Source organism: Siniperca chuatsi, linkage group LG24, assembly GCF_020085105.1.
Source record: "Siniperca chuatsi isolate FFG_IHB_CAS linkage group LG24, ASM2008510v1, whole genome shotgun sequence".
Classification (NCBI taxonomy): Eukaryota; Metazoa; Chordata; class Actinopteri; order Centrarchiformes; family Sinipercidae; genus Siniperca; species Siniperca chuatsi.
In genome coordinates, this window is record NC_058065.1 from 1,113,877 (window position 1) to 1,130,097 (window position 16,221).

At 41.2% G+C, this 16,221-nt stretch overlaps 3 protein-coding genes across 6 annotated transcripts in view; 1 reads left to right on the forward strand and 2 right to left on the reverse strand.

Moving 5' to 3' along the window:
- The window catches only part of LOC122871885 (NACHT, LRR and PYD domains-containing protein 12-like), a 232,788-nt gene that overhangs the window by 67,041 nt on the left and 149,526 nt on the right, over positions 1–16,221 (forward strand).
- The window catches only part of LOC122871906 (zinc finger protein 271-like), a 42,718-nt gene continuing 27,205 nt past the window's right edge, over positions 709–16,221 (reverse strand). The window contains exons 1-5 of one of the 3 annotated variants that reach the window (XM_044187486.1): positions 15,540–15,624; positions 15,395–15,410; positions 15,037–15,130; positions 12,729–14,052; positions 709–4,730 (exon numbers count right to left, since the gene is read on the reverse strand). In XM_044187486.1, coding sequence (XP_044043421.1) covers positions 3,182–4,730; positions 12,729–14,052; positions 15,037–15,127 — 2,964 coding nt within the window. In that variant the 5' untranslated portion in view covers positions 15,128–15,130; positions 15,395–15,410; positions 15,540–15,624 and the 3' untranslated portion in view covers positions 709–3,181. Of the gene's footprint in view, positions 4,731–12,728; positions 14,053–15,036; positions 15,153–15,394; positions 15,411–15,539; positions 15,625–16,221 lie in introns of those variants that run through there. The other 2 variants (XM_044187485.1, XM_044187484.1) reach the window with 2 other exon arrangements.
- Positions 1,975–16,221, reverse strand: part of LOC122871920 (gastrula zinc finger protein XlCGF57.1-like) — a 133,924-nt gene continuing 119,677 nt past the window's right edge. For both annotated transcript variants that reach the window (XM_044187537.1, XM_044187536.1), the window contains one exon: positions 1,975–2,428. The gene's annotated coding sequence lies outside the window, so the exon portion shown is untranslated. The remainder of the gene's footprint in view (positions 2,429–16,221) is intronic.

Consider the following 16,221-nt stretch of genomic DNA (forward strand, 5'->3'; position numbering starts at 1 on the left):
TGAGTATCACAGCCTGATGATATATCTTCCTCCTCTGTACCATAGAGCTCCATTGTTCATTCCCACCGTCCTGCTGCCCCAAATACTAATTAAAAATGAACATATTGTTGGTTTGGATCTGGTCGTGAGATTTGTTGACAATAACAAAACATTTGACTATTACAAGCCTCATCCTTCAACTTGATGCCATCACGTCTTTTAGTAAACAGTCTGTTCATGGTTGATAAATATGTTTGGACATATTGGACTGTTGCTGGTGTGTTTTTACTCAGGTATACCACATCATATCTGTACTCTTGACTGAAGCAGAAAATAAACCTGCTTTCAGTTAAATAAAGACAGCTTTACAACTGATAGTATCAAGCACAAACACTTCTGAAATAGTATTTCTGATATCTAATTAGAAATTCTAAAGACCTATTTAAGGATACGTTTGATCCCTTACTAACATGACTACATTGTAAGAGAGGGAGTCAAAATCCACAGTACTTGAAAAAATGCATTGTGAAGTTCAGGGGAAGTTAATCTCAGGCTTCAGCAGTCAGCAGTTAGACAAAAAGGTGGGGGTCTTCTAAACTTTGTCTTTTTTCTACAAAACACCCTCTTTAACGCTGGGTGCGTTAAATCCAGGGTTTCTTCTTTTCTAACCCATGTCGTGTTGGACCACAGGTTTATTACCAGATAAATTAATTGTTGTGTAGATGCATATTCACATTTCCTGTTTTATTAGGTATTCAAAGAGTCTAAACACACCAATGAGGCTACAACAAGTGGAGTGACGACAGAATGAGGCCATCATACCACATCATAATAGGCTACTGCGTAACATCAAGTAATCTTAGGCATGTTTAATTGATTAATAATACCGTTAAGACAACAAGAACTCAGTTTAAAATATTTTTTGACGTATGTCATTAGAGTTGAATTTACACTAATCACAGAATCACTAATAAAAAACTGTATCCCAAATTATCACACGTGCTGTCCTAAATTACCAAGAATGTCACTTTCAAGGGTTTGTTTTCAGCATATCAACTCAAAACTTCACCTTCGTTTATATATGGTTAAAGACACGTAACATAATATTGTACATTTCAGTTCTGCATTGCAAAGTCAGTCTCTTTGTCCTTTGTCTTCTGAGTCATATAAGTCCTGAGTTCCACTTGATGAAGACCAGAGATCATGAGATGTTCCTTAAAAATGGTGGTGTTAGGTCATCCTAGGCACGGTCAGGGAGAGCAAGTTGTAATTTACTAAACTGCACCAACAGCTTTTACACAAAGCCTGCCAGCTAACTTCATATGTTAACAGGAGCATGAAGCAAGTTCACACCGAGCTGTTACCTCTGTAAGGACAACCACAGGCAGAGCGACCGGCTTCTTCCGATCTCTACAAGCGGACACTGCACAGCAAAAGTCTATATAGCTAAGCAAAGGACTGTTTAACTTTTGTACATGTGACATTACTGATGTTTTCATTGAGGTTTTATTGTTGTGATGTGTTTTCATTTGTTAGGTTAATTTGGTAGCCACATACTAAGTTGATGTTAGTGATGTTCACACAGAGTCTTTGCATGCTAACTAACTCCTTTTAACTTGACACCATTATCCTAAATAGATCACACACATGCACCTCTAGTTTGGCCCTTAAAGACAACCCAACCCAGCAGAGAGAAACTTCAAAGCTCCCGCCTCATGTTCCTTTGTCAGCTGTCGAATTGTGTGAAATCAAAGTTTGTCTAATGACTTTTAATTTGACTGAAATAACACATATACAGTATGAGCAGTTTAAGAACCAACTGTTCATGTTTCACACATAGACATAGAGAGATCAATTCAAGACCAGGAGATTCCATTAAATTAGAAATAAACTGTGTTATTGGCAGATAAGTCAAGTCATTTAATTTATAATTCACATTTAAGACAACATAATGCTGTATATGTGACATAAAACACTTTTGGACAATTTTAATCGTTAACCTGATCTAACAGACTCCAAAATCTAACACAAGTGTCAATCTGGGCACTGAGAACCCTGTCTCCCTTGAGGGAGACCTAGGGGAGTCAGTATGCGTTAGGTCTCTCTCCTCCTAAAGGTTATTAGTATCTGATAGAGAATTAAAGGACACAGTGAGGTTCTCCTCCTGTTCTAGGAAACACATAATACTCATATCCTAACACCTTTAATGCTTGTCCCTCTCTTGAGGTACAAAGATTAGCACTTCTAACATTATTAGAAAACTGTAGAATGCAAGAAGCCTTACCGAAGCGTTTTTTGAAGAAGCCTTGGGTATCATTTAAGAATCAAGAATTCAAATAAGAGAAAAAGATCTTTCAATAGATCAAAACGATCTACTTGTTTGTTTTAACCATAAAAAAGTGAAAATGATTCCCAACCTTACTACTCCTAATGTCTCAGCAACCTAAACCTGTCTAACAATCAAACACCTAAACCTAAAAAATAAAACAAAATCAATTAAAAAAAAAAAAACAGCAAAAGGAAAAGAGAAAAAGAAGCCAACTCAGCCCTCAGCATTACCTTACTATACAGCACAGCTGAGGTGAGTTTTTGAAACCTGCATCACAGCAAGGAGTGTTTATCTCTACATGGTCATGAGACTGAATTTCCATTGGCTTTACAGAGCCTGAATACATCAACAAATCACAAAACTTTCCACAGGTTCTACAAAACAAAACAGTCATGTTGCGGAACCAAAGAATAGTAAAACTGAGATTGGAGATGGCAAAAACATTAAAACTGATAATAGGGTGATATAAAGCAAGCAGGCCAGAGCAAACAACAGTGTGAAGTACTTTTTTTCCCATTTGGGGCAGGGCAGACAGATAAGAAACTCTCCTCTCCAGAGTCACACAGTCACACATGTTCTCGTCCTTCAGTCTCTCAGTTTCCTTTAGGCTAGTTTGGGATAGGGAGCACCGGTGGAATGCACTCTTGGCCTCATTGCTCTCCTAACATAAATCACTTTTAAATCAACAAATACATGTAATACCAAAAAGCACAGTTCCCGGAAAATGACCAAATAATTCTGACACACACACACACACAAAAACAGAATTTAAATAAGCACGACTGATTTTGGAGTCTGTCTGACAGTTTTGAACTGATCAGTGTTGAGCCAAGTCTTGCCCTCAGTACTTCAATCCTGCAGGAAGGAAATGGCTCAACAAACATCTCTGCAGCTTCTTTTACTTCCACTGCTCTCACCAGCACACTTGTGGGTTTTCATTTTAGCGAGCCGACTGAATCTTTTATCACAAACGCTGCAACTAAATGGTTTCTCCCCTGTGTGGATTCTCATGTGTTGGGTAAAAGAGCTTCTGTCACCAAAACTTCTTTTACAAACTGAGCAGCTGAAAGGTTTTTCTCCTGTATGAACTCTTAAGTGTGAGGTCAAATGTGAGTTTCGTGTGAATCTTTTACCACAAACTGAGCAACTAAAGGGTTTCTCCCCTGTGTGGATTATCATGTGTCTCACAACACTATCTTTCCTTTGAAAAGTTTTTTTACAAACTGAGCAGCTGAAACCTTTTCCTTCTGAATTAAGTCTCTTTAAGGAGTTCTTCCCAAAATATCTTTTACCACTAACTGAACAACTAAATGGTTTCTCTCCTGTTTGGAGTCCATCTTGTTCCTGCAGATGTCCCTTGTGGCCAAAGCTTGTAGCAAATTCAGAGGAGCTACTTGATGTTTTTCCAGTATTACATTCCTGACCACTTACATGTACTTCATTGTTTTGAGTGTTTAAACCTGACTGAGGTTCCCTGGTCTCCTCCCAATCACAACTGTCATCAGTCTCAGGTTCCGAGTAGTCTGACATCTTGTCATGAGTAGCTGGTTGTAAATGTCTATCTGGATCAGAGTTCCTGGCTGGTTCTGGTCCTCCACAGTCCTCTCCACAAGCTTCTGATTTCAAATGCTCTACATCTCTGTTCTCTTCAGTTTGTCTTTGATGAAGCTGTGAGGACTGAAGACCAACACAATGATGGTTGTTGAGCTGGGACTGCCAAGTGAATCTTTTGTCACAAACAGTGCAGCTGTATCGTTTCTCCCCCGTGTGGAGTGCCATGTGTTGTGTCAGATATCCCTTGTGTATAAATCTTTTACTGCAAACTGAGCAACTAAATGGTTTCTCTCCCGTGTGGATTCTCATGTGTTTGGACAAAATGCTTCTAGAAGTGAAACTTGTTTTACAAACTGAGCATTGATATGGTTTTTCTCCCGTATGTCCTCTTAAGTGTTTGGTCATATTTGAGCTGTCTGCGAATCTTCTACCACAGACAGAACAAGTGAAGGGTTTCTCTCCTGTGTGGATTCTTATGTGCCTCACAACGTCTCCTCTCCATTGAAAAGTTTTTTCACAAACTGAGCAGCTGAAACGTTTTCCTTCTGAATGAAGTCTCATATGAGTCGATAAGGAGTGCTTCCCGAAGTATCTTTTACCACAGACAGAACAACTGAAGGGTTTCTCCCCTGTGTGGATTCTCATGTGCCTCAAAACATGTCCTCTCCATGGAAAAGTTTTTTTACAAACTGAGCAACTATATGGTTTCTCTCCTGTTTGGAGTCCATCTTGTTCCTGCAGATGTCCCTTGTGGCCAAAGCTTGTAGCACATTCAGAGGAGCTACTTGATGTTTTTCCAGTATTACATTCCTGATCACTTACAGGTACTTCATTGTTTTGCAGAGGGTTTAAACCTGACTGAGGTTCCCTGGTCTCCAACAACCAAGTATCTGGTTGTAAACGACTATCTGGATCTGAGTTCCTGGCTGGTTCTGGTCCTCCACAGTCCTCTTCATCAGCTTCTGTTTTCATCTGTTCAGTGAGTCTTTGATGAAGCTGTGAGGACTGAGGTTTCTCTTCATCGTCTTCTTCACTCTTCACAGGGACAGGAGTGAATGTGAACTTGGTGGTATCCGCCTCCTCCAGCCCTCGAAGCTGCTCTCCTCCTGACTGGTCCAGAGCTCCTCTGGTTCCTCTTTAATGTGTGGGGGCTCTGGTGGGTCCTCCTGGTCCAGACTGGGGCTCCAGTCCTGCTGCTCAGGGGATCCTCTTCTTTACTCGCCAACAGCAGCTGGGCGTCTGTGGAGAATAATGAAATACAGACACACGTTTTAGAAAACTGTCGTTTCCTGTTAACATTTATAAATGATGCACATTTTGTACAACGTATTTGGAAATCATTCAAACTAAAACAAACTACAAGCACATCACGCGCTTTGCATTTCGTCAGAGCAGAAACGCCATAAAATGACTGCGATCAAGGCGGCTGCAAGAAACGTGTTTTACTGATGAAGAATGTGAAGAAGCCATTTTGCTGCATATACTCCAGGTTTGATGTTCATGTACATTGTTTCCTGTGAGCTTCAGCATTTGTCTTAACATATTTTATTATATGTTTTATATTAATGTCTGTGTTATGTGTGGGGGCCAATCAAGTTAAAGTTCAAAGAACAAAGGTTCATCATACCAAGTGCGCATTTACAAACTGATCCTCTATGCAAATAAGATCATCTCTTGAAATACTCAAACAAATATGTATTTATGTCAAAAGTGAGAAAATGTGACATTTTTACTGTTGTGATTCACAACGGTTAAAGGGCACCAAACTGTGTAGGTGCAATCAATTAGATTTGGCTATCTAGATTATCACTGATAATCATAAATAATAACTTTACTGAATAAAGTCCTCAGAGACTTAAAGAAGACAAATGATAGCCAATTAGTTAATAGTCTCATAAAATACACTAAACTATCAAATTGGAACTCAGATTAATAATTATATAACTAACTAAAACAGAAATTAAGGTTTAAGGATTTGGAGTTCAACATATTAGAGGTTGGCAAATTACTCACACACAGGACTTGATTCAGTAAAGTTATTAATTATGATTATCTTTGTGAATCTCAACTGCAGTGAGGTTTGACTGCAGGACTTTTACTGCAGTGGAGTATTTTCACAGAGTGGTGTCAGTACTTTTACTGCAGTAAAGGATGTGAACACTTCTTCCCCCGCAGCTGGTTTCCCAGCCGTTTAAAGTGAAACAACAAGTAAAGTGCACAAACCTGCTCTGTGCAGCCGGACTTCAGGCTGGAAAACAGCGTCCAGTAGTTTGCGTTGTCCACAAAGTTCCTCCTCGTACTCTGCTATCGTTCTTTCAAACAGCTCAAATATCTCTTCAGCAGCCGCACTTAGTCTCTGGCTGACAAAAGCTCTCAGCGTTTGGACTTTAGACATTTTTACAGCTTCACAGCAGCTTTTCCTCCAGATTCACTCCGTTAAAAACTGTCTGCTCACTCTGATGCGCGCTGTGTTGCTAAGTTACATTACGTTCGCGTCCGTCTACTTCCTGCTAGCAAGCTAAGCTAACTCCATTAGCTCCGTAGGACGCCGGGAGATAATTCAGATGCTAAACATTTTCAAATAAAGCGAACAGCGCAGAGTCTCTTCAGACAGGTCTGTCTGGACATTTGGACACTTTGGCTCCGTGAAAAATACAGTTTGGTCTCTATCGAAGCTACTCCGACTAGCACTGTGAGGCCGAGCTCCGTCTCCGTCTACTTCCTGCTAGCAAGCTGCGCTAACTTCCTTTAGCATTCTTGGCTAACGGGAGATGAGTCTGCGGTGAAACATCCCGAAAGCTCACACAAAGTCCGCTTCAACAGGTTTATCCAAACATACGGGCTCTGCTGGTTCACTCCGACTGGATCTTATAGTAACACAGGTGGTCCGTAACGGAAAGAGTTAGCATGTTAGCCTCGGTAAGCACAATCACTTCCGGTACCTCTTCGTAGCTGATTTTCAAAATAAAAGTGAAACTTTTTTATTTATGATCTATGTAGTCTGATCAGTCTCATTAATAATAAATGCATACAGAAGGATTCACAAATGTATTTCGGGATTTATATATAAATTACCCTCTTCATATTAATATTCCTCAATACACATACATTAATTATGGGTTCACAAATGTCATATGTCATATATATATATATATATATAGCGGCTGGTAAGTCACAGGACCTTCACACGGGGGGACCTGGGCGCAATGAGCAATGACCCATCATCCAGTGTGGGTCCTTAGGCAAGACCCTTCACGCTACTACCTACCTCATGCAATGATGAGTGACAATGAAAGATATGAGATGCCTGCTCAGACGTCGCGCGGCCAAACAAGGTCTGCATCAGGTGTGGGGGAACCAGAGCGCTGTGATGAAAAATGGGCTACTGGAACAAGACGGAGATGGGCGAGATGCGATAACAAGGCTCTGTTGGTATGCTACTACTCCAGTAACCCTAGTCAGAGGGGTTACATGCAGAGGATGTGGGATGAATGGTTACTTCGAACCCTGCACCCTGCACCACGCACCCTGAATGGCTTACCGAAGGGCGTACAATCCTGATCCTGAAGGATCCCTCAAAGGGTACAGTCCCATCCAACTATCGGCCAATAACCTGTCTCTCCACAACATGGAAGCTCATGTCAGGCATCATCGCGGCTAACATAAGTGGACACATGGATCAATACATGAGCAAAGCACAGAAGGGCATCGGCAGAGGAACCAGAGGAGCCAAACACCAATTCCTGGTTGACAGAACAGTCACCCAAGACTGCAGAACCCGACACACCAACCTGTGCACTGCCTGGATTGATTACAAGAAAGCATTTGACTCAATGCCACACACATGGATCACTGAATGCTTAGAGATGTACAACATCAACAGGACTCTAAGAGACTTCATTGCAAACTCGATGAGGCTGTGGAAAACCAGCCTTGAGGCCAATGGCAAGCCACTTGTACAAGTATCTATCAAATGTGGCATATACCAAGGAGATGCTCTGTCCCCACTGCTGTTCTGCATAGGTCTGAACCCCCTCAGCCAAATAATCAACAAGACTGGCTATGGATACCGACTCAGGAACGGGGCCACCATCAATCACCTCCTCTACATGGATGACATCAAGCTATACGCTAAGAGCGAGCGGGACATCGACTCACTGATCCACACCACCGGGATCTACAGCTCTGACATTGGGATGTCATTCGGGCTTGAGAAGTGCAGTCGAATGGTGACAAAGAGAGGGAAGGTAGTCCACACAGAAGGGGTCTCACTCCCAGAAGGAACAATAGCAGACATTGAGGATGGTTACAAGTACCTTGGAATACCACGGGCAAATGGCAACCTCGAAGAGGCAACAAGGAAAACAGCAAATGCCAAATAACTCCAACGAGTAAGGCAAGTCCTAAGAAGTCAGCTCAATGGCAAGAACAAGGCCCAGGCAATAAACAGCTACGCCCTGCCAGTGATCAGATACCCTGCGGTAATAATAAGGTGGCCAAAGTAAGAGATACAGACCACGGACGTTAAGACACGAAAGCTCCTCACCATGCATGGAGGGTTCCATCCCAAATCCAGCACCCTGAGACTGTATGCTAGCCGTAAGGAAGGCGCCGTGGACTAGTGAGTGTCAGAGCCACTATCCAGGATGAAACATCCAAGATCCACAAGTACATCAAAGATAAGGCCCCAACAGATGACGTGCTCAGCGAATGTCTCAGGCAATGGGGAACAGAGGAAGAAGTGCTGGAGGAGGGACCATCATGGGAGGACAAACCCCTACACGGGATGTACCACCGGAACATAACTGAAGTGGCTGATATCAAGAAATCCTACCAATGGCTAGAGCGGGCCGGACTGAAGGACAGCACAGAGGCACTCATCATGGCTGCACAGGAGCAGGCCCTGAGCACCAGAGCAATGGAGGCCCAGATCTACCACACCAGACAAAACCCAAGGTGTAGGCTGTGCAAAGAGGCCCCTGAGACAATCCAGCACACTATGCCATAACCAAGTTGCTGGCATAGTGTACATGAACATCTGCATGGAGTATGGACTGGAAACCCCAAGGTCAAAGTGGGAAACACCTCCAAAGGTGGTAGAGAACGACCGAACCAAGATCCTGTGGGACTTCCAGATTTAGAGTGACAGAATGGTAATGGCGAACCAGTCAGACATCGTGGTGGTGGACAAACAGCAGAGGAAAGCCGTTGTGGTTGACGTGGCAATACCAAGTGATGGCAACATCAGGAAAAAGGAACATGAGAAACTAGAGAAATACCAAGGGCTCAGAGAAGAGCTGGAGAAGGCGACAGTGGTGCCCGTGGTCATCGGAGCACTCGGGGCAGTGACCCCCAAACTGGAGGAGTGGCTACAGCAGATCCCTGGAAGAACACCAGACATCTCGGTCCAGAAAAGTGCAATACTAGGAACAGCAAAGATACTGCGCAGAACCCTCAAGCTCCCAGGCCTCTGGTAGAGGACCCGAGCTCAAAGGACGAGACCACCCGCGGAGGGTGAAGGACCAAGGTTTTTATATATATATATACACCACTGTGAGCTGGCTGGAGCTCTCAAAAGAGACTAGTTGGAGACAAAAGCTTCACTCTTCATAACACATTGTAATGTTTTTAGCCGTGCTAGCAGCGTGATGTGGGTCTGTCAGTCGGTCCTTGACTTTGGTCCAGACTGAAATATCTTAACAACTACTGGATGGATTGTCATGAAATTTGGTTGAGACGTTCATGTTCTCATCAGGATGGATTCTAATAAGTTTGGTAATCCTGCATATTTCCCTCCATCTCTTGAGACATCGGTAAATGTCCCATTTATCCAGCATGTTGAATCTTTAGAGACGGTCAGCCAGCTCCTCCTGCTTTATTCTCCTCAGGAAGTGCAGTGTGATGTTCAGAAATGCCTCTCTGCTGCTCCTCCTCTGCTCTTCCTCCTCACCGTCCAACAACTCCTCATCCTCCCTCTGACTCTCTAAGCATTCTGGGTAATCTGAACTCAGAACCTTCTGGATCTTCTTCAGCTCGTTCTTCACAAAAGTGACAATGTTCTCCTCCAGCAGCTGGAACAGAATATTATATGAATGAAACAATCAAACTAAAATCATGGAACCAAACATCAGATCCATGTTGGACAGACTGACTATCCACTGGTCTAAAAAGTGCAGCGTGGAGATGATCAGAATATCGTTATCATATTATTGAGATAATTTTTTATATGGTGTTTTTTTTTCCTTCCTCTCCCTCATGTCACACTGCTGTGTGTAGAAGCTGCATTGTAGTTCCCCTTTGTTACATATGATGAGGATGAGGATGAGGATGTGGTGATGAAGGGCTCTGGGTGTCACACATGATGATTTCAAAAGAAGTGAACTTCACCTTATGTCATGTAACATTGAACTTACAGGTATTCAGTTAGTGCTTTGACCACTTTTGGCCACTAGATGTCCCCGTAAAACACAAACATGTCACATCAATGACTGAAAACAAGAGTCGTCACAGAACTATTCATAAAATTACAAACTGTAAGTAAACATTTCTGCTGCACAATCTGAACAACAATCTGAATTTAGAGCAGACAATAAAACTGAATCATCATTTCTGGCTTGTCTAGTAATGTACTTCACCTCTCTCACGTTATTAATACGTAACAGCATCTATGACATAAACAGGAAATAATTCACTTTAGATTTTCACTTTGTGTGCTCCAACGACGTCCACTCAGCAATTTGAAACGACTTATCACATGTGAACAACAAGGGAATACAGAAATCCACGAGAGAGAAAAGACTTATTTTCTGGTTTGTTAGAGTACAAACCCATGAGAAAACACACGTTCATTTAGTGATGCAGAGTTAAAATAACATCTTGACTTTCGTTTTCCATTTTTCAGACTGAATAATTCTCTGTCTCATATTTAAATAAACTCCTCCTCTTTCACATTAACATTAATGCTGCTCTCTCCTTCTTGATCATTCCATTGTAAGAACACTGCCAATCCAATCTAACTGGGTCAAGTGGAAATATGTTCAATATTTCATAGCATCTAATATAGTAAAACTCTTTCATCATTTTTTAAAACAGGCAGGACTCGAGCCAGACGCTGCACCACAGGCGCCTTACGGTCATGACCAAACCCACCACGCCACCATCATCATGGTGGACTACGACCTTATTTCTCATTAGAAACACATGAAACAAGCCAGAAACTGCTTGTTTTAGGTTCCAGTACATTTGCAAGTCTTTTACTTTACTTCCTGCATTATGATTATTTACACTTGAGTCATTTACAATTAATGCTACACATAATATATAAATGACTTATTGTCCGCTAATTATTTGGTTTTACAAATGATAAATCAACACATTTATTAAAGCATTACACATTTTTATTAGTAACTTCTAATGGTTTACAAAAAGTTTACACTGGATTCATATCATAAATCAGAAGAAAATGTATCAATAAAAAACATTGTATTTACTCATTTATTTCTGTTATTGAGCTTTAAAAAACATTTTCTTAAAACAAATGAAAACATAAGTTTAAGCCGTGAGAATATTATTACCAGTTTCCAGTAAAAAATTAACTTGTTTCAAAAAATCTTCTCAAAATGAATCTTTATCCTGAAACAAGACAGAAGACGGCAGGTCGCTTCGCTGAAATCAAGAAAAATAACTTTAAAAACAGTTTAACAGACTGTAATGACCTGGTAGGAAGCAGATGTTCAGCAGAGAAACCTGTTTGTTAATGATAAGTTATCGTCATTTACTTAGTTCTTACAAATGACTTCTAGCTGATCATTCAAGACATGTTAAAGAATATTTAACTTAAATGTTCTTTAATAAAGTAATTTGAAAGCAGCCTTCTGAGTACCTTTGCATAGTCATATCGGTGCACAAGCCAAATAGAAAAGCTCAATTTTCATTCCAGTTGAAAAATTCAATATATCGGCCACCATATCAGGGGATAAAAAACTAAATATAATTTAACTCGGGCTCTAGTAGACACAAATGAAAAGAGAATTGAAATTATCATGTGGCTTCATCTTAGCTGAATAGATAAAGCTCGACTTATTTTAGAGTCTGTATTGCAGTTTTGAATTGATCAGTGTTGAGCCGAGTCTTGCCCTCAGTACTTCAATCATGCAGGAAGGAATCGGCTCAACAAGCATCTCTGCAGCTTCATTTACTTCCACTGCTCTCACCAGCACACTTGTGTTTTTCTAAAGAATGACGCAGAGTGAATCTTTTACCACAAATGTTACAACTGAATTGTTTCTTAACGGTGTGGACAGTCATGTGTTCGCTAAGATTTCCCTTTCGCGAAAATGTTTTACCACAAACTGAACAACTAAATGGTTTCTCTCCTGTGTGGATTCTCATGTGATTGGACAAAGTACTTCTGTCACTGAAACTTGTTTTACAAACTGAGCAGCTAAAAGGTTTTTCTCCAGTATGAACTCTTAAGTGTGTGGTCAAAGTTGAGCTTTGTGCAAATCCTTTACCACAGACAGAACAACTAAAGGGTTTCTCCCCTGTGTGGAATCTCATGTGCACCACAACCTCTCCTCTCTGTTGAAACGATTTTTCACAAACTGAACAGCTGAAACGTTTCCCTTCTGAATGAAGTCTCATATGAGTTATTAAGGAGGTCTTCCAGGAGTATCGTTTACCACAAACTGAGCAACTAAAGGGTTTCTCTCCTGTTTGGTTTCCATTGTGTTCTTGCAGATGTCCCTTGTGGCCAAAGCTTGTAGCACATTCAGAGGAGCTACTTGATGTTTTTCCAGTATTACATTCCTGATCACTTACATGTACTTCATTGTTTTGCAGAGGGTTTAAACCTGACTGAGGTTCCCTGGTCTCATCCCAGTCACAACTGTCATCAGTCTCAGGTTCAGAGGAGTCTGATGTCTCGTCACGAGTAGCTGGTTGTAAATGTCTATCTGGATCTGAGTTCCTGGCTGGTTCTGGTTCTCCACAGTCCTCTCCATGAGCTTCTGATTTCAAATGCTCTACATCTCTGTTCTCTTCAGTTTGTCTTTGATGAAGCTGTGAGGACTGACGACCAACACAATGATGGTTGTTGAGCTGGGACTGCCAAGTGAATCTTTTGTCACAAACAGTGCAGCTGTATCGTTTCTCCCCCGTGTGGAGTGCCATGTGTTGTGTCAGATATCCCTTGTGTATAAATCTTTTACTGCAAACTGAGCAACTAAATGGTTTTTCTCCCCTTGTGTGGATTCTCATGTGTTTGGACAAAATGCTTCTAGAAGTGAAACTTGTTTTACAAACTGAGCATTGATATGGTTTTTCTCCCGTATGAACTCTTAAGTGTTTGGTCATATTTGAGCTGTCTGCGAATCTTCTACCACAGACAGAACAACTGAAGGGTTTCTCTCCTGTGTGGATTCTTATGTGCTTCACAACGTCTCCTCTCCATTGAAAAGTTTTTTCACAAACTGAGCAGCTGAAACGTTTTCCTTCTGAATGAAGTCTCATATGGGTCGATAAGGAGTGCTTCCCGAAGTATCTTTTACCACAGACAGAACAACTAAAGGGTTTCTCCCCTGTGTGGATTATCATGTGCCTCACAACATGTCCCCTCCACGGAAAAGTTTTTTTACAAACTGAGCAACTAAATGGTTTCTCTCTTTTTTGGAGTCCATCTTGTTCCTGCAGATGTTCCTTGTGGCCAAAGCTTGTAGCACATTCAGAGGAGCTACTTGATGTTTTTCCAGTATTACATTCCTGATCACTTACAGGTACTTCATTGTTTTGCAGACGGTTTAAACCTGACTGAGGTTCCCTGGTCTCCAACCAATGAGTATCTGGTTGTAAACGACTATCTGGATCTGAGTTCCTGGCTGGTTCTGGTCCTCCACAGTCCTCTTCATCAGCTTCTGTTTTCATCTGTTCAGTGAGTCTTTGATGAAGCTGTGAGGACTGAGGTTTCTCTTCATCGTCTTCTTCACTCTTCACAGGGACAGGAGTGAATGTGAACTTGGTGGTATCCGCCTCCTCCAGCCCTCGAAGCTGCTCTCCCTCCTGACTGGTCCAGAGCTCCTCTGGTTCCTCTTTAATGTGTGGGGGCTCTGGTGGGTCCTCCTGGTCCAGACTGGGGCTCCAGTCCTGCTGCTCAGGGGGATCCTCTTCTTTACTCGCCAACAGCAGCTGGACGTCTGTGGAGAATAATGAAATACAGACACACGTTTTAGAAAACTGTCGTTTCCTGTTAACATTTATAAATGATGCACATTTTGTACAACGTATTTGGAAATCATTCAAACTAAAACAAACTACAAGCACATCACGCGCTTTGCATTTCGTCAGAGCAGAAACGCCATAAAATGACTGCGATCAAGGCGGCTGCAAGAAACGTGTTTTACTGATGAAGAATGTGAAGAAGCCATTTTGCTGCATATACTCCAGGTTTGATGTTCATGTACATTGTTTCCTGTGAGCTTCAGCATTTGTCTTAACATATTTTATTATATGTTTTATATTAATGTCTGTGTTATGTGTGGGGGCCAATCAAGTTAAAGTTCAAAGAACAAAGGTTCATCATACCAAGTGCGCATTTACAAACTGATCCTCTATGCAAATAAGATCATCTCTTGAAATACTCAAACAAATATGTATTTATGTCAAAAGTGAGAAAATGTGACATTTTTACTGTTGTGATTCACAACGGTTAAAGGGCACCAAACTGTGTAGGTGCAATCAATTAGATTTGGCTATCTAGATTATCACTGATAATCATAAATAATAACTTTACTGAATAAAGTCCTCAGAGACTTAAAGAAGACAAATGATAGCCAATTAGTTAATAGTCTCATAAAATACACTAAACTATCAAATTGGAACTCAGATTAATAATTATATAACTAACTAAAACAGAAATTAAGGTTTAAGGATTTGGAGTTCAACATATTAGAGGTTGGCAAATTACTCACACGCAGGACTTTATTCAGTAAAGTTATTAATTATGATTATCTTTGTGAATCTCAACTGCAGTGAGGTTTGACTGCAGGACTTTTACTGCAGTGGAGTATTTTCACAGAGTGCTGTCAGTACTTTTACTGCAGTAAAGGATGTGAACACTTCTTCCCCCGCAGCTGGTTTCCCAGCCGTTTAAAGTGAAACAACAAGTAAAGTGCACAAACCTGCTCTGTGCAGCCGGACTTCAGGCTGGAAAACAGCGTCCAGTAGTTTGCGTTGTCCACAAAGTTCCTCCTCGTTCTGGATTTTAAACATTTTCACAGCTTCACAGCAGCTTTTCCTCCAGACTCACTCCGTTAAAAACTGTCTGCTCACTCTGATGCGCGCTGTGTTGCTAAGTTACATTACGTTCGCGTCCGTCTACTTCCTGCTAGCAAGCTAAGCTAACTCCATTAGCTCCGTAGGACGCCGGGAGATAATTCAGATGCTAAACATTTTCAAATAAAGCGAACAGCGCAGAGTCTCTTCAGACAGGTCTGTCTGGACATTTGGACACTTTGGCTCCGTTAAAAATACAGTTTGGTCTCTATCGAAGCTACTCCGACTAGCACTGTGAGGCCGAGCTCCGTCTCCGTCTACTTCCTGCTAGCAAGCTGCGCTAACTTCCTTTAGCATTCTTGGCTAACAGGAGATGAGTCTGCGGTGAAACATCCCGAAAGTTCACACAAAGTCCGCTTCAACAGGTTTATCCAAACATACAGGCTCTGCTGGTTCACTCCGACTGGATCTTATGGTAACGCACGTGGTACGTAACGGAAAGAGTTAGCATGTTAGCCTCGGTAAGCACAATCACTTCCGGTAACTCTTCTTTGCTGATTTTCAAAATAATAGCGACCGAACTTTTATATACAGGCCCATATCTCTTTGTTAAGAATTAACAATGATAGAAATACTCAGATCTTTTACTTCACTAAATAAAGAAATGCCACAAAGTAAAGTAAAAGTAAACAGTACAAAAAAGCATAATGTATTTATTATTATACATATTATTGTATGTATACATATTAATACAGAAAACTCAAGTATAATAACGTAATCATACTATATAATATTCTGGTATACACTGTTATATCTGTCGGTATCATATAACTGTTACAGGAAGTTCTCCGGCACTCAACTGGAATTTTGACACATGGCTGATTTAGTTTTGAAAATAGACAATTACTTGTTTTTGTAAAATATTTGTAGAAAAGGTTTCAGTCGTAGTCATCTGGACACTGTTTTCAGAATCAAGACGTTTCGGCTCCCATCCGGAAGTCATTCTCAATTGTGAAAATGGTCTGATAACTCAGAAATGTAAGCTACTCTGTGTTGCTTAAGCCCTGCCTAGTTTCACCTGAAACTGCCCT